This window comes from Medicago sativa, chromosome 4 (assembly GCF_051527215.1).
Source record: "Medicago sativa cultivar Bolivia chromosome 4, Bolivia_mono, whole genome shotgun sequence".
NCBI classification, from domain to species: domain Eukaryota; kingdom Viridiplantae; phylum Streptophyta; class Magnoliopsida; order Fabales; family Fabaceae; genus Medicago; species Medicago sativa.
The window spans coordinates 75,767,374-75,792,714 of NC_140752.1; the positions used below are offsets into that span (position 1 = coordinate 75,767,374).

The 25,341-nt window shown below is 33.8% G+C and overlaps 2 protein-coding genes across 5 annotated transcripts; both read left to right on the forward strand.

The window, feature by feature from the left end:
* The first annotated feature begins 651 nt into the window (after window positions 1–651).
* Window positions 652–2,371, forward strand: LOC146931961 (uncharacterized). Its single transcript, XM_085703540.1, has 5 exons — window positions 652–782; window positions 879–1,062; window positions 1,272–1,469; window positions 1,564–1,761; window positions 1,852–2,371. The coding sequence occupies exons 1-5, from the start codon at window positions 700–702 to the stop codon at window positions 1,984–1,986; spliced, it is 798 nt and encodes a 265-aa protein (XP_085559666.1). The 5' UTR covers window positions 652–699; the 3' UTR covers window positions 1,987–2,371.
* Window positions 2,372–7,154: 4,783 nt separating this feature from the next.
* On the forward strand, window positions 7,155–21,287 carry PEX1 (peroxisome 1). Of its 4 annotated transcripts, none has more exons than XR_015006893.1 (16): window positions 7,155–7,591; window positions 7,682–7,781; window positions 8,934–9,422; window positions 9,989–10,717; window positions 11,479–11,570; window positions 13,032–13,105; window positions 13,246–13,465; window positions 15,168–15,261; window positions 15,396–15,550; window positions 15,934–16,161; window positions 16,493–16,693; window positions 17,000–17,125; window positions 17,201–17,262; window positions 17,850–18,716; window positions 19,784–20,068; window positions 21,044–21,287. XR_015006893.1 is itself a non-coding variant. In XM_085703541.1 (16 exons), the coding sequence occupies exons 1-16, from the start codon at window positions 7,220–7,222 to the stop codon at window positions 21,080–21,082; spliced, it is 3,384 nt and encodes a 1,127-aa protein (XP_085559667.1). In that variant the 5' UTR covers window positions 7,155–7,219; the 3' UTR covers window positions 21,083–21,287. The 4 variants fall into 4 exon arrangements, 2 of the variants coding, with proteins under 2 accessions (XP_085559667.1, XP_085559668.1); XM_085703541.1 differs by having other exon boundaries at window positions 18,599–18,716; XM_085703542.1 differs by having other exon boundaries at window positions 7,682–7,777; window positions 18,599–18,716.
* Window positions 21,288–25,341: the final 4,054 nt, after the last annotated feature.

Genomic DNA, 25,341 nt, shown 5'->3' on the forward strand with positions numbered 1-25,341 from the left:
CTGTACCCTTCAATTAATACTCTGCACACTACTTCCAAAGTATTACTTTTAAAACTAACCAATAGTTAATAAGGATAATTTGGTAAAAAAACCATTCTTTTTCTTTTAATCATTGCATTTCTTAATATGTGTGTAAATATCTAAAACGACACTCATTTTAAAACGGAAGGAGTACTTTTAAACACAAGGAAAGTTGGTACTGATTTAAATTTTAAAATAATTATTATACTTCTTCTTGTCATTGTAATAATAGTTGTGTTATTTGAATAACTATTTATATGACAACTTTTAGACAATCAATTTTTTTTTTTTACTTTTAGTCTCTAAATTTTTTTAATCTTCACTACTTTTGAATCCTTTCTTCTAAGTAAACTTAAGATTCATATTTTTTTTGTTGTTACAATTGCATGGTAGAAGCGTGGTACTGCCACCTACCCAAGGTGGTCTGTCAGTGTATCACGGCTGTTATTTTATATGATATCATTTGTTTACTACTTGATTCACATTGACACTTGACCTGATAATAAAAAAGTGAAGATAAGAGTGATTGTTGGCAAGAGATTGTTGGTGACACTTATATTAATAGTAGTAGTTTATTGACAACCTTAACATGGTTACACTATTTATTACAAGGCTTTTCCAAACTAAAATACGACGGTCAGTGGGGCAGCGAAACAAGTGAATCAATCAAGCTCAGCTATGTGTATAACGGTGTTCATGTGGCAAGCTCATCCGAAATACCCTTTCCTCCTCTTACTCAACAGAGACGAATTTCATTCTCGGTACTAATCACTAATCAATAATCACTTACATATTTTCCTTTTTCACGCAAACACTTTATTAATTGTTTTACTCTTGAATACAAATTGAATACAAAGGCCTACAGAACCATTGGCATGGTGGGACGGCGAAACAATCTTAGGCGGTAGAGATATACTCTGCGGGGGTACGTGGTTGGCTTCTTCCAAAAATGGTAGGTTAGCTTTTCTCACCAATTTTAGAGAACTCCAAGATATTCCACAGCCCAAAACTAGAGGCGATCTCCCACTTCGATTTATTCAGGTCATGCACTCCATCTGTTTGTCATATTAAGTAGTCTCTACTGGTTTTTTTTTTAATATGTTAGGCAGTGTCACTTATAACATACGCTTTTGTTATCTTTGGGCCGGATACTGAGTTTTCAAGAAGAAAAAAAAAAAAAAAGTGTTTCTGTTTGTTAGTTTTGTCCTTGGATGTGCATTCATTAGTGGTTTATATGTTGTTGGCAACAGAGCGACAAGAGTCCCGAGGAGTTTGCGGAGGAAGTGCTCAAAGAGGCTCATCTATACAACGGTTTCAACCTTGTATTAGCTGATATTTGCACCTCCTCAATGGTTTATGTCTTCAATAGGCCAAATCATGGTTATCTTTCTGTTACCCCTGGAATTCACGTCTTGACTAATGCACCATTGGATGCTCCTTGGCCAAAGGTATACACATGGTTACTAATAATAATTGATTCCTGCATGCAAATTAATTTACACCGGATGAATTTTGACGCTACTAAGTACATTTTTCATTAAGGCTGAACGGTTGCGCCATAGTTTCAAAGAGCTTATTGATGAGTATGGTGAACGTGAATTTCCTATAAAAGAAATGGTTGAGAAACTAATGACAAACACAGTTAAAGATGATGAAAAGTGCTTGCTACCAGGGATTCGTCCTCCAGAATTTGAATTTCCTTTGAGTTCGATATTTGTCGACACACAATTTCCTTCGGTGGTAACTAATTAACACATTCCACTTTTTTGCATGCTTAAGCCTAACCTGGATTTTACATTTGACATTGGCTGAAAATTTGCTTGTGCTTAGGGGCCGTATGGTACTAGGAGCACCTCTGCTTTGTTTGTTACATCAAACAAAAAAGTCACATTCTATGAGAAACATCTGGATCAGAAGCAATGGAAAGAGAACATGGTAACTTATCAGATCAGTGAGACACAGTGAATGGCAAAGATGTGCTTCAATTCTGCTGCTTAAAAGAATGTTTAGTTAGTTAGATACAATGGTTTAGCCACTCACTAGCACCTTGTCAATATGAATAAAATGTTTTTCTCCTCACGAATTTAATCAACCAGTCCAGTCTTACCCTGTTTAGTGAGGATTGGATCAGTTGGTTATTTTTGTCAACTTGTTTTTCACATTTTCCCCTCTTGGATTATTTTGTTGTTGTTGTTGACCTTTATACGTTATAGTGATACCTGCACCATGCACCGGTTTCAGAATGAGCACATGCTCACCTTGGGGCTAGCTTGCTTTTATGATGTATAATTAGTATAAGTAGAATTTTAACTGTGCCCTTCTTATAAATAAAAGTTCAGCATGGAGCACACTTCTTTTTTCTCTTATGTTATGAATTAAATTCAGATTGTCACATCTGATTTGGGTTGCTATTATAATGTCACTGTGCAATTTGAATTATATATAATTTTGCTTAGTCGTGTAGAACATTGCGGGTAAGATACATTTTCCCTACTGGAATTTAACCTTTTGAGGGAAATTTCACTTTGAGATTTACCTATAAAGTTCTGCATAGCAAGGACAACCAGCCTGCCAAAGAGGACCTTTTAATTGAAGGATCGTATTAATCAAGACAATTGGGGCATACTCTTTAGGCTTGGCTTTCATGACTGAATTGATTACAATTACAAATGTCTACAAATGACACTGAATAGTGGTAGGGAGATTGATACATGTTCTTTGGTATTGTACCTACTAAATTTGAAAGGATTGAAATAATCCAGTGTTCTCTCATGACACAAATTTGGTAAGGAATTATTTCTATGAAGTCCTAATCAAGTAAGGTTCATTGCATTTCTAAACTAGAATCCTTCAAGCAACAATGACTTCAGAGTCAATAGATCAATCGATGTGGCTTGGGAATCCCTCTCTATGATTGTTACAAGGTCTATACAGCTGGCTCTCATAGAGCCTATTTTGGTTGGGCTGCATGCGGAGGTTTAACCGGAGATGTTCATTGAAAGTTTGTGAAATGATTATATAGAAAGATTGGCTCCTCAAATGCAATATGTGATTGTTTGTGTAAATTTCAGTCAAAATAGAGGTCATTTGTGCTGAATGTGGTATGGTTCAGCGACTACCCGGGATTGAATGATTTGGTCTTAGAGCAATGCTAGCCTCAGTTGCTCTGTCAAACGCTTTTAGACACTTGTTTTTTTATTGGTCCACGTCGTTTTTATGAAAACATGAGGTATGATATTTAATTTTTATTTAAAATTAATGTTTTTAATTAATTGTCTTCTCAACTCACTCAAAATAATCTTCAACACACTGCAGTTGTTTTGTCAATTGCTGTTTACAGACAAAACGGCGCAACCGCCTTTATCGTCTAGCTCGGCGAATCGTAGGAAGTGAAGAAGAGCCTTTCATATCATTTGCACTGCGGACAAAGTATAGCACACATATTTTCTAAAAATCGTTAAAAACCAAACACATAGTCTGTGACACAGAAGTAAGATTTAGCCCAATTTCTTTTTAATATTCAAATATGAAAGAACCAATATGTAATAAAGGAATAGCTGATATTTGTGTTTGAGGAGGAGATTTGTTGGTAATTCTTAGATGTAATAATTAGTTTTTTGTCTTCAATTTTTTTAGGAACAATGAGTTTTTCTTTAATTGAAACCCAACATGTCGCGTGTGGTTGTGTTTGAGTAGGAGATCGATGGCTTTTCAGATTTGGGGTTGTGTTTGAGAAAGACAAAGATGAGTCCATTTGGGGTCTCGTTGAACATGAACACAATCGATTGCAGAACTATGCGCAGAACTATGCATTTTCTTTATTTTTTTCAATTAAAAGACCAATGTTCCTAAACCAGTAAAGCCAGTGAACTGGTTAGCAGAATTAGATTTTTTAAGAAAGTAAGGCACGTGGCCCAATGGTTGGGAGAGTGCTTTAAAGAGAGTGACTGAACGGTTACTGGCAGTTCTCTTTGGTCTTATTCTTTATCGATGGGAGCAAAGATACTTCAAGCAAGAAATATATCGAAGAGTTAGTGCTGAGCTTAGCTAAAAATCAAAGTTTATCATAAGCTTGGTGACTGGTGTAAATTTCTTGAAAAACCAGCTTTCTTTTCTTTTTTGTTGAAAATGAATTTAAGGTGAAGAGATGGTGCTCTAATCCGAGGAAGGGACGACTACTTACACATGAGTTTACATTTATGGTTGCAACGATTTTTTTTTCTCTATTATAAAAGAACACACAAATCTTTTTAACAAATTGCTCTCCATGGCACAATGGTGTGATGTTCAGAATATTTTTTTCCGGGCCCTAAAACAAAAAAGAAAAATAAATATCAGTCCGACCTACAATGAGATTTATTTATCAAAATACCTTACTTTGTCAAGTTTTTTTTTGTCTTTAAAGTGTTGTCACGCCATTGCGCATGACGTGACACATTAAGTTTTTTTTTGCCGTTACACCTTTTTTACTTTTTTCTTTTTGTTTTCTAAGGTCGTTTTTTAATTGAACTGGTGATATTTGAAGTCATAGGAAGAGATTGTGATATTAAATAGTTCAGACTTGTATATATACGGTAAGCAATAAAATAATTTTTTTATGAATTATATTTAAATCATATAAATCTAACACTTGTATATTTATCATATAAAATAATAACTATTTAAAATAATTTTGTAAAATTAGATATGGTCTCAATTCAATTTTTTGGTAAAGTAGTCTAGCAATTAAAAATTTATCTTTTAAGATGAATTGATGGGATGTTCGAGTTCAAACCTCCGCAATTACATATATTATGTGTTGTCGAGCTAAACTCACGGGATGATTTCACCTCAAAATTCTATAGCGTCCAAATATCTTTTTCCTTTTTGTCAAAAAAATATATTTTTCCTTAGTAAAATACATTACAAAAATGCTAAAGAGTGTCCTTAGAGCATTGATTAAGAGAACAATAATATAAATATTGTGTTGGAAAGTGGTGAAAAATAATGAATTCAACTTTTTAAAAGTTTGAAAATTGTAATTTCCAATATAAAATTACCAGTATTTTTTTTTTAAGGAAAATTACTAGTATTTTTGTTTCCTTAACAAATGTCCTAAAGACACTTTTTTTTTGAAGTAAAATGTCCTAAAGACACTTGTTAGCAAGACTCAATACTAGACTTTTGACCCGTGCGACGCACGGGACTTCTCGACTATAATAGAGACCAATAAATAATCTTTAACCTGTAAGATCATGGGTCGATCAATAAACGCAAATTAGAATATTAGAGATATAATATTACAATCAAATGCTAATAAAAAAAATTATAAAGAAAAAAGATAAAAAGAATACAAAATTATATTGTTGCACGGGTCAATTTTATTTATTAATTTTATAGTTAAACATCAAAAATTAATGCAGTTCATGGTTCCTAACAAATTATTTAGGGTAGCCAAGTTTGCATGAAAATTAGGGTATTCTGTTTGTAAACGTATTAAATAAGTGTACAACAACTTGTCAAAAAAAATCTACAAAAACAATAGGTTAAGTTGTTGCAGACCTAATAAAATTAATGACAGATACTACCCACACCCCAAATAATCCAAGTTACACCCCAAAGTTACTAATATACCCTTTATTCATGTTCACTGCATATTAATTATGTATACGTAAATTCAGTTTACATGAGTTGAGTAAACTGAGTTTACATACACTACGTAAACTGAGTTTACATACACTATGTAAACTGAATTTACATAAGTAAGTTAAGACTGAGTTTTAGTTCATGTAAACTGAATTTACGTAGTTTATGTAAACTCAATTTACATACACCAAGTAAACTGAGTTTAGGTGTATGTTATTCCTTCTTAGAATATGTACGAAAACTAAATTCACGTGAGACCTATATGTAAACTTAAATTACGTTACCCTTCTACGTAAACTTAAATCAAACAAATCGATGTCGATAGACAAACGTGAAATTAACAACAACTATAAACAACCATGGTAAAATTAACAACATCGAATAAATCATAGAGCAAACGATAAATAGTAACTCGAAGAAATTTATGAAATTCACTTACTTGTATTAATCGAGTACGTATCAATGGAAGAGATGTTGATTCAATTGACGATTTTAGTAGGTATTGATTGCATATCCATGGTGGTTTGTGGGTGAAAAAAGGGGTGAGGGTTCAGAATGATAATAAAAGAAGGGTTTTTAGAAATTTAGATGAAGAGGACAATAGGTTAAGGTATTTTAATCCTGAGCATATGATTTTTTAATCGTGAGCATGTTAAAATATCTATTAAATTAAAAAAAATCTACGGAAACAATAGGTTAAGGTGCTGCAGACCTAATAAAATTAATACTCCCTCCGTCTCTATATGTAAACCCCTTTTGCTTTTTTCACATTTCTTAAGAAAAGTTGTTAGTGTAATTAATGTGTCTACTTTATGTGTTAATATTACCAAATTGTCCTTTGTTTCGATGTGTATTAAATTTGACTTTTCATATTTTAAGATAAGTTAGAAATATTAATTAGGCGTATGTTTAGGAAAAAAATAATAAATGCATCTAAGAATTTGAAAAGGAGTTTACATTTAGGTACAAATTTTTAGTCAAATGGGTGTTTACATATAGGGACGGAGGGAGTAAATAATATGGATAAGGATTAAGATATCTATTAAATTTTTGCTTTGAAAAATATTCACGGTTATTAGAGAGAAATGAAAAACATATATGATGCAAATTTAGAGCTAAAAATTTTAGGATAGAATTGTTGCAAACCTAATAAGAGATTAGTGGAGAGAAAAAATTAGGTTAAGTTGCTGCAGACTTAACAAAATTAATAAATACACCCTCCGGTCATTAATACAAGCAAAAATTCACTTTTTAGATACATTCAATTAATGATGTATGTGACGTATAATGAAGACCACAAATATCATTAATTAAATGTATTTAAAAAATGAATTTTTGCTTATATTAGAGACCGGAGGGTGTAAGGATTAGGTAAAGAAATTGTATATGACGGATTTTCTTTATCCTTCATAATGTCAGTAATTTATTCAATAAAAAAAAAAAAAAAATCCTGAGTAAGAAGGAGGGAGTAGTTGTTTACTTGTGTTGTCTACCACAAAGCAATCGTTACTTCCACAGTCGTGTATATGGTCAATTCACTGAACTGGTGAATTCTCAATTTTCCATTGGAACGATGGAGTTCACAGTTGAAGCGGTGGGAAGCATAGATAACTGTTTCGTATCCTTACCCTTACCACTCATCCAAACTCTTCAATCCACACGAGGCTCTTCTCCTCTTCCACCAATCCTCGCTCTCGAGCTTCGTTCTCCCTCTCACTCCTGCTTCGTCGCTTGGTCCGGCGCCACTTCTTCTTCCTCTTCAACCATTCAAATCTCTCAACAATTCGCTGAATGCATTTCTCTACCAATTCATTCTCCTATTCAAGTTAAAGTCGCTTCTAACGTCCCTCATGCTTCTTCCGTTTCTATTGAGCCCGATACTGAGGATGATTGGGAGATTTTGGAACTTAATTCTCAACAAGCTGAGGATCAAATTCTTAATCAGGTTTGATATTTTACCAATTGAAATCGATTTTTAGAAGAATTATTATAAAATGAATCAAATTCTCAAAAGGTGATGTTTTGTTTGTTGCAGATTAGGATTGTTCATGAAGGGCTGAGGTTTCCTTTACGGTTGAATCATCATACTGTCATCACATTTCACGTTGTTTCTGTTCTTCCGAAGAATGCGGTGGGTAAGAATTATTATGCCTGTAGTGCCTTTTACATGTCATAATTATAATTCAAATTAAACTACTTCACTCAGGCTTTGTTTAGAGAAGAAAAAAAATAGTAAATAACTGTTAAGCTAGTTGACATCTGATTACATGATAAGGTAATGATTGAATTTTTATTGTTTGGTAAAATTAGAGGTTGAAATAGCTTAAAAATATGAAATGACACAAAATATATGTTTAGTTAATATTTAATTTTTTTTCAATTAAGATAATAGGGATAAAATTGAGAGAAAAAAATGATAGGCCATAGGCTACATGAAGCAACTTGCCAAAAAACACTATAAACTAGTAAAAATAAGCTCGTGCGAAAGTTATGGTTACCAAATGGGCTCTTTTTAGTCATATGAGCCTATAAGCTAGATTATTGTGCTTGCCAAACAGGCCCTTAGGCTGTTGTGGATGGATAATTTTACTGTTTAAACCAAGCATTTTGGATATTATTATATATACTTTTTTTTTTTGTTTTGAAGAAGCCAAACTAGCCCACCGAAATTGGCACCAGGGAGAATCGAACCCGAGACCTTGAGAGGACCACACTCTAAGGTCCTAAGCCAACACCACTAGACCAACCCTAGTATAATATTATATTATTAACACATCCTTTTGTGTGTGTGTGGATGAAATGGATTGCAATGAACCATTGTCTAAGTGGTTTTAAACCTAATAAGTAATATCAACTTAATTAACTGCATATGCACTTTATATTTTGTTAGGAAAATGCATACTTACTATTGACTAAAATTTTTTGAGAGGTACTATTGACTCAATTTTTCTCTCTAGGTATTTATTTTTGGTATAAGTATAAAACAGGATTTTGTAACACTTTAAATATTATAAAGTAGGAAGATATCACATGTTGTCGGTGAGGTAGGTAGAATGATGCTTAGTCATTTGTTATTCTTCTCCTCGATGGATTTTTAAAAGTCTAGTGTAACAAGGTGGTAGAGGATGGGGGTATCCTAGGTGTGCCAACCAAGTTGGAATGTCTAGTTATCCCCTGATGCCTTCCTTCGCTTTTGATTCATAAAAAAAAGTCTATTTTGAATTGTTGAGCAAATTATTGTTTATATCCTTAGTGCGAGACATGTCTAACACGTGAAAGTTTACCAGTACAACTCATGCCCGGAGCTGAAGTTGAGGTTGCTCCAAAGACGCGCAAAAAAAATGCGGATTCAGCTGGAAATACACATGTAGGTTCCAATAGTAAAGATCATACTGCAAAGATGCTGCTCCGTTTACAAGAACCAAATGAGTTATGTCGTACCAGTACTCATTTCAAAGGTGTTGAGCTTCATGTAGGGCTTACTTCCGTTGCTTTTGTTCATCCAGAAACAGCCAAGCGTTTCTCATTTAACATGCTTCAGTTGGTTTCCATAGTGCCAAGGGTATCCAAAGAAAATGTTAGTAAATCCAGAAGCAAATCCAATATTATGAAAGCCAAAGGTGGGTCAGCTGTTAGTGAAGTTGAGAATGGAAATATTGACAAGAAGGAACATCGACAAGCAGTTGTTCATCTTTTGGTTTCAGAATCCGTGGCTAAAGGACATGTAATGCTAGCTAAGTCTCTTCGCCTTTATTTGAGAGCTAGCCTGCATTCATGTACGTTAAGTTGTCCTAATATCCATCCTACTTAAACAACAATATATTAGAACCAATCACATGCATGCTCATAAAATTAAATGTGCAGGATATCGAGTTTAAGAAATTGTTATTAAATGTATTTGAAGTTGGTTTTTGTTTTTATCTGTTTTTTTAGCTAGGAAACCAGCAGTTCTTAATTCTTGTATTTCAGTACTGTATCATGCTATCAAGCATGATAATCAGGGAATAAGTTATTTGTTATTTTTATAAGCAGTGGATTTGCTCTGGTACTTAAACTTATATTTTTGAAATTTACATGGCATCAGGAGAGAAGTGTAAGGATTTATGGAAGTTTGCTCTTGTTTCTGGTGGATTTTTATGCTAAAAGTATGCTATATTTTCTTTGCGTGATAAATTTGCTTTGCTACTATAGCCTGAGTTATCATCTTTATATTGGTGGGTTGTGCGTCATACTTTGATGATTTCTTTTGCTTTTTAAATTATATTTCAGATGAGTAATCTTACCATCCTTTCAATTTCAGTGCCAGATTTTAAAAGAGAACATTGTTTTTGTGATTGTGCAGGGGTTTATTTGAAGGCATGTGATATTATTTTGGAAAAAAGTATTCCTTCCATTTCTCTCTGTCCTTGTCGATTCAAACTGTTAAGGCAAGAGAGTGCTGTTGAGAAAGATGGTCTAGATGATTATCACAGCCACAGGAATCACATTGATGAAAATATACATAGAAAAGCTACTTCTGGTCTCTTTTTGGATACCATTAATTGGTCAATCCACAGTGAAGTTGTTGCGGCTCTTTCTGATGAATCTAGTTACAGAGAAGAGGAAGTGGTTGCAAACCAATCTCAGAATCATAAGGGATTACAAAGTCTTGTACGACTATGGTATATTGCGCACCTTGAGGCAATTACTTCCATCACGGGGATAGAAGTTAATTCATTGGTTATCAGTAGTAAAACCTTGCTTCATTTTGAATTAAGCTGTTACAAGATTGGGAGCGATGAGAAGCTTCGGCTGACTTCTTCAGAAAACAGTGGCAATGCAGTTGAAATGTTATTTTTATTGACCTTTGTTGAAGGAGATACGCATTATGGAAAACTTAATGCTTATGAAGTTTCTCTTGGAGGAAGACTCGATAACATCAACGTCGATAATCTGAAGATTTTTGAAAAAATAAAATTGGGTGATCCAGTTTCTATTCATTCTATGGAAGAGAGAGCCTCTGAAGACCACATTAATTCAAATGTATCTTTCCTTGGCTGGATGGAGAAAACTGCTTCTGATGTTATCGATAGTATGTTTCTTTTTTGGGTCAAATATCCATTACTTTTCTCTTGAGTGATTCTTATTATAATTTTTTTCGAAATAAAATTTAAATGATATTCTCTCCATTTTATATTCACCGTCACTTTAGCTAACGAAAAGATTTCATATCAAGTGTCATTTTATTTTTTCAAGACATCAATTTTCTTTTTTCCATACTTAAAATAATGATTGTTATGTTTGCAATTTTTTCCTAATTCCGTGACATTTTCCCGTAAGCTATAGTATGTGTAATGACAGTAAATTTGTGGTAAATGAGGCACCACATTTGTTTCTATTTATGCAAGTTTAACACTTCCTGATTTCCATATTTTGTATCTTTTTAATAATCTCTTTCTAGTAGGTCCTTGTTAATGATGTGGGTTTTCCTTTTTGTATGAATACAAGTAGTGTCTTCTCCTCACCTGTTTGAGGTTGATAAATGCATATTATTATATTTAGGAAAGAAGTTGGTATGTGCTACTACCTGTTTTGCCTGGTTAACTTATTTGTTACTTAAAATTCCCTATTTTTGTTTGAGTTGTTTTGGGCTTTTAGTATTGGTGATCAATTCACATAATTGTTAGAGTTTAGTTTGAGGTGTGCAGGATTCAGCTCTTTTCTTCCACGATGCTGCTGCACATCAATTTGAGTTAGCTCACCAATATTTTTTCCCACAACTGTTGCAGCCCTTGTGCACAAGGATGCCCTCTAATTATATTTAATTTAACTTGCCTTTGTTGCTGACTGTAGGGATGTTGGTATTGTTATCTTCAGCATGTGGTTTGTGGTTTGGCTCGTGCAACTTGCCACTTCCCGGACATGTTCTAATATACGGACCTTCGGTGAGTACAACTTAAATTTTTGTATTATATTAAGTTCACCGTATAATGAACAGGATATTAACAGACTAGAAGTTCTAATGGCTGGATGGTTAAATATGTTGACATTTGAGTCCTTCCAATCACTTGTTTACTCTTTGATGTTCATTATACAATCCTTTTACTGCCATCTTTGTGTTGCTTGTTACTTAATATTTCACGTTTGACTTATATACAGCTTTCGTCCTTCTATTTTCCCTGATTCACGATTTTGATTCCTCCATTTTAAATTTCAAAAAATTTCCCTACCACTGAATTTCAGTCTTATTTTTGTTGATACATAAAGGGCAGCCCGGTGCACAAAGCTCCCGCATACGCTCCGGATAGGGGTCCCACCATTTGGTGTATTTAGCCTTACCCTGTTTTTTACACAAGAGGCTGTTTCCAGGACTTGAACCCGTGACCTTTCAGTCACATGGCAACAACTTTACCCGCGACTTAAATTTTTGTTGATATATAATGTTAAATAATTCAGGGGTGATGTGACTGAAAATGAATATTTGTTTTTGGCAAATCTGTTTTTTTTTTTTTAGTTTTTCTTTTTCATTTTAAGTTTTATTTTTCTAACAATACCTCTTTTTTTTTTGGTAAAATTTTCTAACAATACCTTGGATGCATTGTCACACAACCCTATGGTAGATTATGATTCAACTTGACTGATCATAAAAAAAATAAGCTCCAAATTCAGTGGTAGAGAAAATTTCAGATTTTTTAAAAATCGAAAGACTGTAGTTTTCAATTTAGAAATAAGGGGACTAATCGTGAATCAACGAAAATATGGGGACCAAAAGTGCGTCTAAGCCTTCGTTTTTTTGCTAAAATATATGAAATACTTTTCAGACAAGTAAAATAGCTGACCATGAAACTGGTTGGAAAATCAGTGCTTCTTGTAAATAGTAGCATACAGCAGAAGCAAATCAAAGAAACAAGTAAAAGAAAATACACCTGAAAGAAGCATATCAGTTATGATAGTTTATCATCTGTAAATAGTCATCTATGCGGTTTTTTGGTAAAACTAATTTTTCATGATCACTTAATTTGTTACGATGCTGAAATAGTGCTGAGTGAGTAACTACTTAGCTACTTGATTATCAATTAAACCAGAAAACGTGTTTCAAGGGTTTTTCTTTTTCTAATTTTACCTTTCATAACTTTTGAGGAAAGCAAGCCCAACCCAAACCTCCAAAATTGGTAGAAGAATTTATTTTGTTGTTGCTTCACAGTCCTTATCAAATCAGAGTACTCAATTGGCTGATTTGATAGTCTTTGATCTCAGGATCTAGCTCTTCATACTAAGATTCAACAGTTTTCTTTGTGAATCATTCTTATTTTCCTTCAGATTTCTGATCTGGACAAAAACAAAAAGATTTTTGACCTGATGTGAGTGAATTATTAATAATTTGATTTTTGAATATTTTTTTCCAGGGCTCTGGGAAAACTATACTAGCAATGAATGTGGCAAAATCCCTTGAGAATCGTGCAGACATCTTAGCACACACGTATTAATCTTAATTCTCTAATCGATCACACCAATCTTATTTCTTTCCTATTCTTCCCTATATACAGTTATTCCTGTTCAACAACAACAACAATTATTTTTGTTCAGATTTTGAAAATTTCACCGTTCAATGCTATGCAGAATTTTTGTTTCCTGCTCAAAACTTGCTTTGGAGAAGGTCCCAATTATTCGCCAAGAACTTGCAAACCATATAACTGAAGCTTTAAACCATGCACCTTCTGTTGTCATATTTGATGATCTTGATGGTATAATTTCTACCTCTGATTCCGAAGGATCTCAGCCATCAATGTCTGTTGCTGGACTCACTGACTTTCTGGTCAACATCATGGATGAATATGGGGTAAGAAGTATACCTTTGGTGCTATGTGCTGCTGATTCTCTTAAATGTTATGCATGTTATTGCTCCTTGTAACAGATGCATATTAAAATATTGATCGGAATTTTGCCTTTGTGAAGTGTTGGGCTTGTAGTTGATATCCAGCCTTTAAAGTCATTAGTAGATTAGTTTCAGTTAGCTTTGTGCGTTTTATTGATCAGAATAGGAAGACTTGTGAACAGGAGGAGAGGTGATAGATTAATATAGATCTTGATAAGAAATAGTAGGGAGAAGGGCAACCCGGTGCACTAAAGCTCCCGCATACGCAGGGTCCGGGAAGGGGTCCCATTATTTGGTGTATTGTACGCAGCCTTACCCTGTTTGTTACACAAGAGGCTGTTTCCAGGACTTGAACCCGTGACCTTCCAGTCACATGACAACAACTTTACCAGTTGCGCCCAGGTTACCCTTCAAGAAATAGTTGGGAGAAAATGAAAATAAAAATCAAGTACTCATTTAATCATGGAAGTACATGATAAATCTGTCGAGATCCTACATTTGCTAGGTATATGGCTGAAATGTTCCTAATAATGACTCTGGCAATTTGATAGGTCTCTTAGCTAAAGGGGCTAGTTAGACTGATTCAATTAGAAGAAATAAATAAGGCATGTTGCATGAAAATGAGAATAGGTGTTGTGTTGAGAGGGAGAGTTGGTCATTTGGCAAGGATTAGGATTTTGGGTTGGGACTAGTGACAGTTCTGGATGTCTAGAATATCCAGATTTTTTCTATTTATTTATTCAGTCAACGAAAAATTTCTTTGCTGATCCAGAGATCTGTTCATTCAGTCCATGTAGTTAAGTTAATCTCTGGTTATTGAGCTATTCTCAGTTGTACTATGGTAATACAACATACCACAGCCATGATGTCTTGCCACCTACAAATGTTCGTTCTTGAACATGAAGGGTGTGTATTAAAATCCTATGTTGGCCAAGTATTATGGTGAAAGCTCTCATGTTTCCTAAAACACTGTTTTCAACCATAAAAATATATCTTTAAAAGCATATGCTTTGCTAAGTACAAGTTCTTTTCCACAACTAACATTCCTCCTCCCCTAGCAAATTAACCACTTACATTTGCTTATAAAAAATATACAAGTTATCTTCATCTTGAAGACATTCCATCAATTGTTAGAGATTTCTAGTACTCCTATATAGCAACAGAAATGATATTTATACATCTGAAAAGTTCGACACCTGAGACACCTGGTTAATGACGTTCATAATTATGGCTAATAGGTACACCCAAATTGGGTAACTCATTAACCATCCACCGAGCTCAACAACCACAATTTTATACATTGTTAACCAAGTGGTCATTAACAAAGCACAGTGGATAGTTAATGAATTACCCAATATTGGATATTGACGTTTGCAGTCGTGGTTAATGAAACTTCATTGATAGTTAATGAGTTATCCAATCTTGGGGTACCAATTGACCGAACTCATTATGTAATTATCCACGATTTTGAATGCCATTAACCCAGTGCCATAGCTATTGAATTTTCCGGTGTACAAATATCATTACTTATATAGAACTAATAATGCTCTGTCTAATCGCTAACTAATAATTAGTTCTCATACTACGAAATTTTGACGCTCAATCATTATGGAATATATTTTTCTCTCCCATCATGAATTTATCGTCTGAGTGGAAAATTGCACAGGAGAAGAGACGAAAGTCATGTGGATTTGGACCAATAGCCTTCATAGCTACCATACAGTCCCTAGAGAATATACCACAATCTTTGAGCTCTTCAGGTTTGCTACTTCTGCATGTATAAGCGTATAATAAAACTTAGAAAGAATCTTTGCTATTATTATCTCTCCTTTTTTTCATATGCAATTAATTTCTCATGTTTTGGCTACTAATTTCACTATTCTATTGTTATCAGGACGGTTTGACTTTCACATTAAGCTGCCTGCTCCTGCCACTTCTGAGCGCAAGGCTATGTTGAAGCATATAATACAAAGGCGACACTTGCAATGCAATGATGATATCCTGCTTGATGTGGCTGCAAAATGTGATGGTTATGATGGCTATGATCTGGTATTCTACTTCGTTTAAAAAATTTGTTCAGGCAGTTTTGATTTGGTGCATTTGTTGATTTTAATTGGAGCTGTTCGGGGCTGGACAGTTGGTGCATTTGTTCATGAAGCATTTAGCTTAATATTCTAGCCGAAATATGGTTCACAAGTGTTCTACATTAGAGATAAGGAATGTAAAATTACATGATCATAATTTGTAAAACAAATATGGTAATGTTCTACCCCCGATATAATGACAACTTCAATGGCTTCATTTGCATTTCATTAGCATGCACTTGCTCTGGTAGATGTTTGGTTTGTCATTTGAATATTATTAACAACTGATCTGTCCATAACTATGTCTGGGCTGCCTGTATACAAATGTTTAAAATTTCACTTTTGCAGGAAATATTAGTTGACAGAACTGTCCATGCTGCTGTTCGCCGTTTTCTGCCATCTAATGTCATTTATGAGCACGAGGGCCCTGCATTACTACAGGAGGATTTCTCTCAGGCAATGCACGATTTTCTTCCAGTTGCAATGCGCGATATCACAAAATCCGTTTCTGATGATGGCCGTTCTGGATGGGACGATGTCGGTGGTCTTGTTGATATTCGAAATGCTATTAAAGAGGTCTGAATTCATTAAATACTTCAATGCATTGTTTTCTCAGTTTTTTTTTTTTTTTTTTTGTTTCCTAATTTCTTCTTTTGGATAATAATAATAATGTTTGTAAGACTAAGAACACATATAAATGCTTAAGCTAGGTGGAGGCCAAGAGTGATTTTATATCTAATAAGGCTCTTTGCCATGATGTGTGTATATCAAGTGTGATACATGCCAAGAATAAATCCACACTTGTTCTTACTTGACCAATAGTTTAGTTCTTGTTGTTTTTTTGTTTGCATGTTTACTCTATATGCTCGTATGTTTTGCTTTATTTATGTTCTTAAATTATTTCCAGATGATAGAATTGCCATCAAAGTTTCCAAAAACTTTTGCACAAGCACCGTTAAGGTTGCGGTCAAATATACTTCTATATGGTCCTCCTGGTTGTGGCAAAACTCACATAGTCGGTGCAGCTGCGGCCGCTTCTTCGCTTAGATTCATATCAGTGAAAGGGCCAGAACTGTTAAACAAATACATTGGTGCTTCTGAACAAGCTGTAAGAAACAACAATACTTTTTAGGCTATTGTTGTTTTTCAAATTTATTTATTTCTTTATTTTTATTTTTTTTGAAAGGAAATTTATTTATATCTTAATCCTTATATATTCTCTACAAAATATATTTTTGTAGGTTATTTTTTCTTATTTGACTCAAAACTGGCTATTTTTAACTGTTAGCCTGTGAACTGAATTTTCTTGGATTTATTTTTGTTTGTCGAGGCTTTTTGTTTTGATGTAGAATATTTAGTAATTTTTCATTTTGAAGTTAGTGATTTTGCTCTGAATCTTGAATGCTGATTTCAGGTTAGGGATATATTCTCTAAAGCAGCTGCTGCAGCACCATGCCTGCTTTTTTTTGATGAATTTGATTCTATTGCTCCCAAGAGAGGGCACGATAATACTGGTGTAACTGATCGTGTTGTTAATCAAGTGGGTATATATTTTTCACGTTTTGATTTTACACTTTGTTGAGTTCAATCTGACTTCAATATATTCATTTTTCAGTTTTTGACTGAGTTAGACGGTGTTGAGATTTTAGCTGGTGTATTTGTGTTCGCTGCAACCAGGTCAGTATCCAAGCATACACTAACACTGTGTTTGTTTCTAGAGAAATAGAGAAGAGAGAAATAGGGGGGAGAGAGAGATAGAGGAGAGATTGTGCATTTCTTCAGTTTGGTAAAGGAGAGAAGTCAGAGAGAGAAATAGGAGAGACCAAATTTTAACTTTTTGGTTTCTCTCCATCACAGAGAAGAAAAGAGAGAGGGGGCTAGCTAATTGGTATAATTACTATTTTATCCATGTTTTTTTTTTAAAGTTTTTGAGAGAACCATTTTATCCACGTTGTTTTTTTTTTTTTTGAGGGGTTATCCATGTTGTTGTTATGTACTCATGTTGGTTTTTTCTATATGTTAATTAATATCCCACTGTAGCCAGCAGCTAGTATCCAAGCATACACTAAATGTCAAAAATAAAAGTATAAAATTGAATTGAAGGTCTGAAATAAAAGATCAAAATTGAAAAGGATAAAACAATGGAAAGAAGGTTGTAGGTTCAACCAGGATATACTTCTACCTTACACTTAATTTAGAAAGTTACAGGTGGAAATTTCTCATTCAAGCTTTAATTATGACTCTGAATCTACTCTAAAATGCAGTTTCAGGGTTTTGTCGTGTACATGGTTGAATAAGAAAAAGGGCCAGTCCATCTGATTTGATTAATAAACAAGTTAAATTTTAGGTGAACACTGCTACCCAAAATTAACCCATGTACTTAATTAAATATAACCAAGTAAACTCATGTTTAGTATGCTATTTGACCTTTATCCATTTGGTATTTACATGTAAAGACCATTTTATTAGTGGTGCTAAACAATTAAAAAAATTAAAAATCCAAATTGCCAATTCTACACTTGTGTAGTTATTCTGAAACCTAAAAGTTTTTCGACGGGTTTAACTTTCCTATCAAAAAGATTTCAACCATATTCTATTTACATTGCCGGTTTTATTTTGTTGTAACTTAGAGGGTGAAGACCTTTTGCTATATATGGAATAGAGTAGGAGAAACTAAGTGGTAACTTACTTTTTATACAAATCCATCAAAAACATCCATTTGATAGACGTTTTTCCGTAACATGTTGGAACTAAGGTCAACTTTGACGGCACGTGAAAAATTAAGGTCTAGATTAATTACACATAAAAAATCATAGAATCACAGTTGATCATTATTCTAAGCTAAATCAGCCCATTAATTGCACAATATTGAAAAAATGTCAAGGCTGTGGTAAGTTTGCAATTCACTTGATGTTTGTTTCTTCCTTCTGTTTTTTGAGATACAGAAAGAAAACAGATGGGAAATGAATATTAATTTTTTATATTTTTGATGTTTGCATCTCATGTCAAGCAGTAGACCAGATTTACTTGATGCTGCACTCTTGAGACCGGGTAGGTTAGATCGTCTTCTATTTTGTGACTTTCCATCTTGGCATGAGAGATTGGAAATTCTTACGGTACTTTCTAGAAAGGTATGCATGAGTGTGACAGTAACTATAGATTTGTGTCCCTGTTTTGTTTCTTGTTTGCTAATTTGGTTGTAAGTTTTTTTACATGACTTAAAAGTTTTCGGATAACACTGTTTACATGTTCATATAATTTGTAATGAAATCATGGCAATAGACATTGTTAAATGATGGAAATCAGAAGCTTATTAGTGTGAAACCGCGTGTCTCAACTATACAACGGAGGCTTTTTATATAGGTTTAAAAGCCATTAATAGAATAATTACAACATATTATGTCCTTATTTACACAATATGAGCCCATCCTATGCAGTAAATACCTGGATCCTAATCTTATTTTCAATAGGCAGCTTAGCAAGACAATATTTTTCGAGCGTCACTGTACTAATTTGTAATATCCCATAAGTTTGGGTGGAAAATCTATTAGAATCTTTGAAATTGAAATGTAAGAAATATAGAAAGAAAAATCAAAAGAATAGAAGTGTATTATTCAGAACTCAACAGAAAATGGAGGATAGAAATCTTTCACATTTTTTGGGAGAGTGATTTTGTTGAGAATGATAAATGAATGCTCATGATTAGTATATTTTTAATTTTAAGAGTATTATAACAACGTAGATTGGGTTTGAAAAATTTATCTAAACCTTCCAAAATCCTCCTGCAGTACAATTTTTGAAGAAAAATAAACTTCCAAATCCCTTCATTCCTTCAACTTCCTTCTTTTTTTCCAAAGCCATCCCCTCCTAAATTCCCAAACAGATCCTAAAGTCTCAAAGATTAGGGATGGAGGGAGTATTTCATTTAAAGAAGACCACTGTTTTTAAGATAAAAAACTAATAGATCACCATTCTTGCTTGATCAAAGAGCTCTAGTATAGATGACTGTGAAAGCAACTTTCCAAATGAAAGATCGGACATTGTGTGTTAGGCTTTATCATATGTTTGTCGTTGGAAGTCACTGTTGATGGTAACATTGAATTTCACCAGAGATATGTGTCTTTTACTAGTCAGAGCTTTACCTTTTTACGTGGATACACTAGTTCTGTTGACATATATATCTATCAAATTGATGCAGTTACCAATGGCCAATGACATTGATTTGGCTACAGTAGCTAATATGACTGAGGGGTTCAGTGGAGCTGATCTCCAAGCTCTCCTCTCAGACGCGCAACTTGCAGCAGTTCATGATATTCTTGACAATATCGATACGTCTAGGTCGGAGAAAACACCAGTTATTACTGATGCTCTTCTAAAGCTCACTGCATCCAAGACCAGACCATCTGTTTCAGAGGAAGAGAAACGACGACTCTACAATATTTATCACCAATTCCTGGATTCAAAGAGATCCGTTGCTGCCCAGGTTTTTCCCTCTCCCACTGTCCTCCCTTTCCTCAGTCTCTGTATTTTCTGTGAAGTCTTTGTGTTGAAGTTGGGCGTTTTATGTTTAGAAGCACACTTAGACACAGGTAGTCCCACGTAAATGGATCTGGGGGCAAATGCCCAACAAAACTTCAACTTGCTTTCATATAATTCTTAAAAGCTGAATAAGGTGACACCATTGAGTTAATCTGAGTTTCAAATTTTATAGCGTATTCAGTTTCCGACGGATGCGACTTGTGAGTAGGAACTTGTTGCTTGGTGGATGCTGGGTAGTTGACCTTGAGCTTAATGCCACATCAATCAAAACACATCGGCCCATTTAGTAGACAACTCTAGAAAATCTTCGGTTAATATTTCAAAGAGCCAACATAACAATTCTTGCTTTCTCATTAGTCATGTAAAAATCTGTTCATGCAAGCTCAAAATATGTCTAAACTTGTTAAAACCATTGTACATTTTATAATCACTAAAATCTGTCTCAAACTAGAGAAATGCTAGCAACACACATTCTAACACACACTCTCTTTGATTGGTGAAAATTCACATGGGACCCACCAAATTTATATGGGACCCACATGATTTGATGGGACCCATGTGAATTTTAACCAATCAAAGAGAGTGTGTTGGAAAGTGTGTTAGAATGTGTGTTGCTAGCATTCCTCCTCAAACTATCTTTCAGTAACTGAAAATAGTCATGTAACTTCAACTGTAAAAGGAGATGATAGAGAGTTCCGTGTAATGTTAACCTCGACTTTCTCTTATGGAGTCTTTTTCTTTTAATTTCTTAAAACACTTCTCTACGCGTGTAAGTCATGTACCAACTACCAATATAATCCTATATTTTCTTTTAAGTAAATACAGATCATATACAGGGTAATTTCATTATTTCCCTGACTTGCATGGGTAAATAATAATTATGTAATGAGATTTTTTATTTTTTATACAATGGCTGCAGTCGAGGGATATTAAAGGCAAGAGGGCAACTCTAGCATGACAATCAAGTAATACAGTGAGTTTGTTGATGTGGTGGAAGGTGCTCTTCGGTATTCTTTTTCTCCTGAAGATGTCTTTTTTGTTCGTTTATTCCTTACTATAGTAAATTTGTACAGTAGCCAGACTGATATTCAATTCATTACTTGTAATAAACCAAATTCTCTAGCAATGTGGTAATTAAGTATGGGAAAGAAAATGTTTCTCCACTTCTCTAGGTTTTTTTCCACCATAAATTTGTTTTCAGTTGTAAATTTACAAGGGCTGGAGTAAAATCCTTGAGTAAAAATCTGAGATGGAAGGGAGTTTTGTGCATTGATGAGAAAATCATTTACTGGTTATTCGGAGCAGAATGCACCAGCCCTGTCTTGGCACAAAGAAGTTAGTATGCTCTGAGGATTCAGTGCCTGCTTTGTTATTTGGCAAGTTGCTTTCATGCTTTGTGCAACAGCTTTTACTTAGAAACATTTGATGAAAAACTATTGCTGCAGACTCTTACATAAAGTTTCAGCTCGTGCCTAGAAACATTTGATGAAAAACTATTGCTGCAGACTCTTACATAAAGTTTCAGCTCGTGCCAATTTCGTCCAAGTTTCCTCTTTCCATAGACATGGTAAGATCTGCCATATTACAAGCACACAGTTTCTTGGAAGCACTACATCTATCCGATACTTGATAATAGTTAGTTCTTTTAATGAGCCAAATTAGTTTTATATGCATATTTTCTGCCACTAATGGTGTTGCCAAAATTTGAGCTGTTGTTATCTTGACATTTGGAGTCAGTTTATGAGTATAAGAAGCCGCTGCATTATCAGAGAAATTTTACGATTTTATATTTTTTTAAGAAGCTATTGATCGTTATTCATCCATGGTTAACTATTTGAATTTCCCTCTTTTAAAAAAATAATAAACTATTTGAATTTCCCGCCTTTTGGTCTCCAACTTTCCATCAGCTATATACTGGGATGTCAATTGCCACAGGGAGTTTTTCCTCCCCGTCCCCACTCTTGTATAACGCCACTGTCTCATGAAACTAATTTTTTATTACTTTAATTATTTAGTAAAAAAGAATTAACCATAAAACAAATATAATACTGTAGGAGTGTTGTGAAGACTCTCTCTGACACTTAGGGGGTGTTTGTTTCATGGATTGCAAATTTATTCCTAGGAATGTGACATTGGGAATCCTTGGTTTCCATGTTTGTGTTTCAAGTTATCATAAATTATGCCTAGGTATATTTTATTCCTAGGAATAAAATTTACACATGATTTTTCCATTTGTTATTCCCATGTTAAAGTATGTGAATCTTTTATTCCCATGGAAATAAGAGGTAACCACCCATAACTTCCCATTATCACACCATTTTAACTCTTTTATTTTTTATTTTAAATTATAAATTAAATATATTTTTAAACATTTCTGGAAACTAAAATAATTAACAAACACTTTAATAGGATTAAGATTCCTAGGAATAATGTTTCAGGAAAAGTTATTCCCAGGATTGTAAATTTAATCCTTGAAACAAACACACCCTCATGTTTTTATTTGGTGAAATTTGTGCAGATGTTACATTTTAAAAATGAGTTCCACATGAAGTGATGCAACTCACATGTTTCGTTCAATAAGAGTGAGTATTAGAGAATGTTAGAAATAGAGTGTTCCTAACATTTTTAATAATATCAAGACATTATTGTAAACATTATATATAAAAGGAATTTCTATAAAACGCATAAAAATAATGTATCAAATATTTGTATGCACAAATACAAAAGGTATTTTAGTGAATTTCTAGGGGACGGGGATGTGAATCTCGTCCACATCCTCACACTATCCACGAGGGACTTTCTCTTTTATCGTGTTCCCATAGGGAAAATTGGACGTAAGTAGCTTCTCGTGCGGTTTTTTTTTCTTTCGAAAATATCCTTTTTTTAGATTCTATTTTGGATTATGAAATCCGAATCCGAATACTTTATATATATATATAACTCAAAATCAGAAAACTTTCTCATTTCTACAATTTCTACATTTGCCCTAAAACTTCTCTCTCCCACCCAAAATCCGAAAACCACACATTGGGTGAATCTTGGCAGTTGTTTGCTCAAAATCATCACATTTCAAGCTTCAAACATCAAACTTAAGGTTAGGTCTCATCCTTTCGATTTGTAATTGTTTAGGTTCGATTGTTTTTCTTTTTGAAGCATTGAAGCTGTTTGGATTATAAAATCAGAACTAGGTTGTTGATGTTGTTTGGATTGTATAATCCGAAGTGTACCAGTGTCTGTTTCTTCCCTATTATTTTTGGCAGTTATGTGAGATTTTGTTAATTGTGTGTATATTTGAGTTTGCATGTTACAAGTATGGATCACATCAGAAATCAAAGACAAATGATGTGTGCTTTTGTTAGGCGAGAGTGGATGAAGAGGAATGAAGCAAATGGGAGAGTGGACAGGCGTGGTGGCATGGGTTGGAGATGCCGTGCTGATGACGAGAGAACATATCCGGTGAACAATCCTTGGCCACAGTACGAGCCCCATCCCGAGCTACATCAGATGGAGAGGGGGTAGCAAGTGGAGGAACATGTGGAGGGTCATGATGATCATGTGGAGGTGGAGCCAGAGCAGCTGGATGAATATCCTAGTGGCCCACGTGACTTGTTTATACTGACCATGTATCATGTTCACGTTGCCAAGAGAATGTCTGATGAAGTGGTAAGACTCTACACCAGGTAAACGGGTAGCCTGTGGTCCGTACAAGCTAGCATGGATGGGTAACAAACTATTAAGCACCAAGTGAAAAAGCCATAAAAAATTGGGCTAAACATTTAAGGCACAAGCCCTATAATTTACCGAACTTGGAGGGTGAGCTCATATGTGCTAGTCTATTTTGACACCTCTAACTAGATGTAGCATCACATTGTTGTGAACTAGCATAAAACTAAGGGTCTTGGACACTCTTTAAGGATCCTAAATTTAGCAATTATTCTTTTAAAAAGTTAACCATTACAATTTTCAATGCATTAAATACACAACTTTTCATATAAAACTCACCATCTAAAGTGCTTAAAGAGTGCCACGGAGACACTCGTTAACATTTCCCTAAAACTAATTGCATACACTCTTCCTCTTTATTTATTTTTTATTTTCACGGTTTAACTTCACATTCTTATGAACATGATTAAATACAAGTTAAATGGTTTGGTTGGAAATATGTTTTTAATCTAAAAGAAAAAGTTTTTAAACCAGTAAACACCATTTAACCCCCTTTTATTTTGTGTGTGTTTCTAGTATATTGAATTGATATTAGAACCATGTTTCTTTTAACTGAACGCTTTACCATCTTGGATTATAAATCTTTAAAACGACTAGAAAAACTTAAAGATCGGATGTTTTGATTTGTCTTGTCTTGTTATTAGTTCATTTCATTTTTCGAAACATTTAGTTTCTTTGTTTCTTTTAAGACCACAAATGACTAAATCTTTCTTTTAAAAGATTTTATCTAAAATATTTTTTAAAGTATTTTCTTTTCTTTTGTTTTTAAGTTTCGTGTCATCTCTCTTAAGTGATACTATGAGTAATGACTTAATCGTTCTTTATTGAGTGTTTTAAGACACTCAAAGAGAAGAACATGAATGTAAAAGAACTAAACTAGTTGATAGTTGTGGTTGTAGTTGAGATTCAAATATGGATGGTTGAAGACTACCTTAATATAGTTAGAGACACGTTAATTTTTAATATATAATTGAGTTCTTTTTTATATTATTTTTGTTGTATTTTGCCTTTATCTTTTAGTAGAACTTTTGATTGTCTCTTCTGAAATTTATTAATAAAAGTTGTAGATGATTAAGTTGTCATAAATAAATAAATCAATCAAATGACAAGAGTTAGAAAACTAAAACTTAAACTCAAGTGAATTTAAGTTCTAGGGCACATCTGAAAGGTTGATCATGGTTTACACCATTTCAACACTTTTTAAAAACAAATAATAATATAGGGTAAATTTTTTAAACTTCAATGACCTATAATATTAATGTTTTATGCTAAAATGTGTAGTGTGTAGTTAAACATCCATGACAAATCCAAATTAATTATCTGTTCAATTTAGATTACATTGCTAAGGGAATAATAGTACAATGTAATTGTTTGTCGTATCATGGATTACTCCTATAAAGATCGTACAAATCTCCATGTGGTTGCACACACAAATGTCCAAACTAGCGTAAGATACAAATACCAAGATACATACAATTAATCAATGGTCAAGAA

What these genes read in the sequence shown, in the direction of transcription:
- LOC146931961 (XM_085703540.1), top strand. Translation starts at nt 700, where the DNA reads ATGTGTATAACGGTGTTCATGTGGCAAGCTCATCCGAAATACCCTTTC. An exon ending in TGGATGCTCCTTGGCCAAAG is followed by an intron (nt 1,470 to 1,563) that starts GTATACACATGG and finishes TTTTTCATTAAG; the next exon opens with GCTGAACGGTTGCGCCATAG. An exon ending in ACACACAATTTCCTTCGGTG is followed by an intron (nt 1,762 to 1,851) that starts GTAACTAATTAA and finishes GCTTGTGCTTAG; the next exon opens with GGGCCGTATGGTACTAGGAG.
- PEX1 (XM_085703541.1), top strand. Translation starts at nt 7,220, where the DNA reads ATGGAGTTCACAGTTGAAGCGGTGGGAAGCATAGATAACTGTTTCGTA. An exon ending in TTCTAATATACGGACCTTCG is followed by an intron (nt 11,571 to 13,031) that starts GTGAGTACAACT and finishes ATTTTTTTCCAG; the next exon opens with GGCTCTGGGAAAACTATACT. An exon ending in ACATCATGGATGAATATGGG is followed by an intron (nt 13,466 to 15,167) that starts GTAAGAAGTATA and finishes AAAATTGCACAG; the next exon opens with GAGAAGAGACGAAAGTCATG.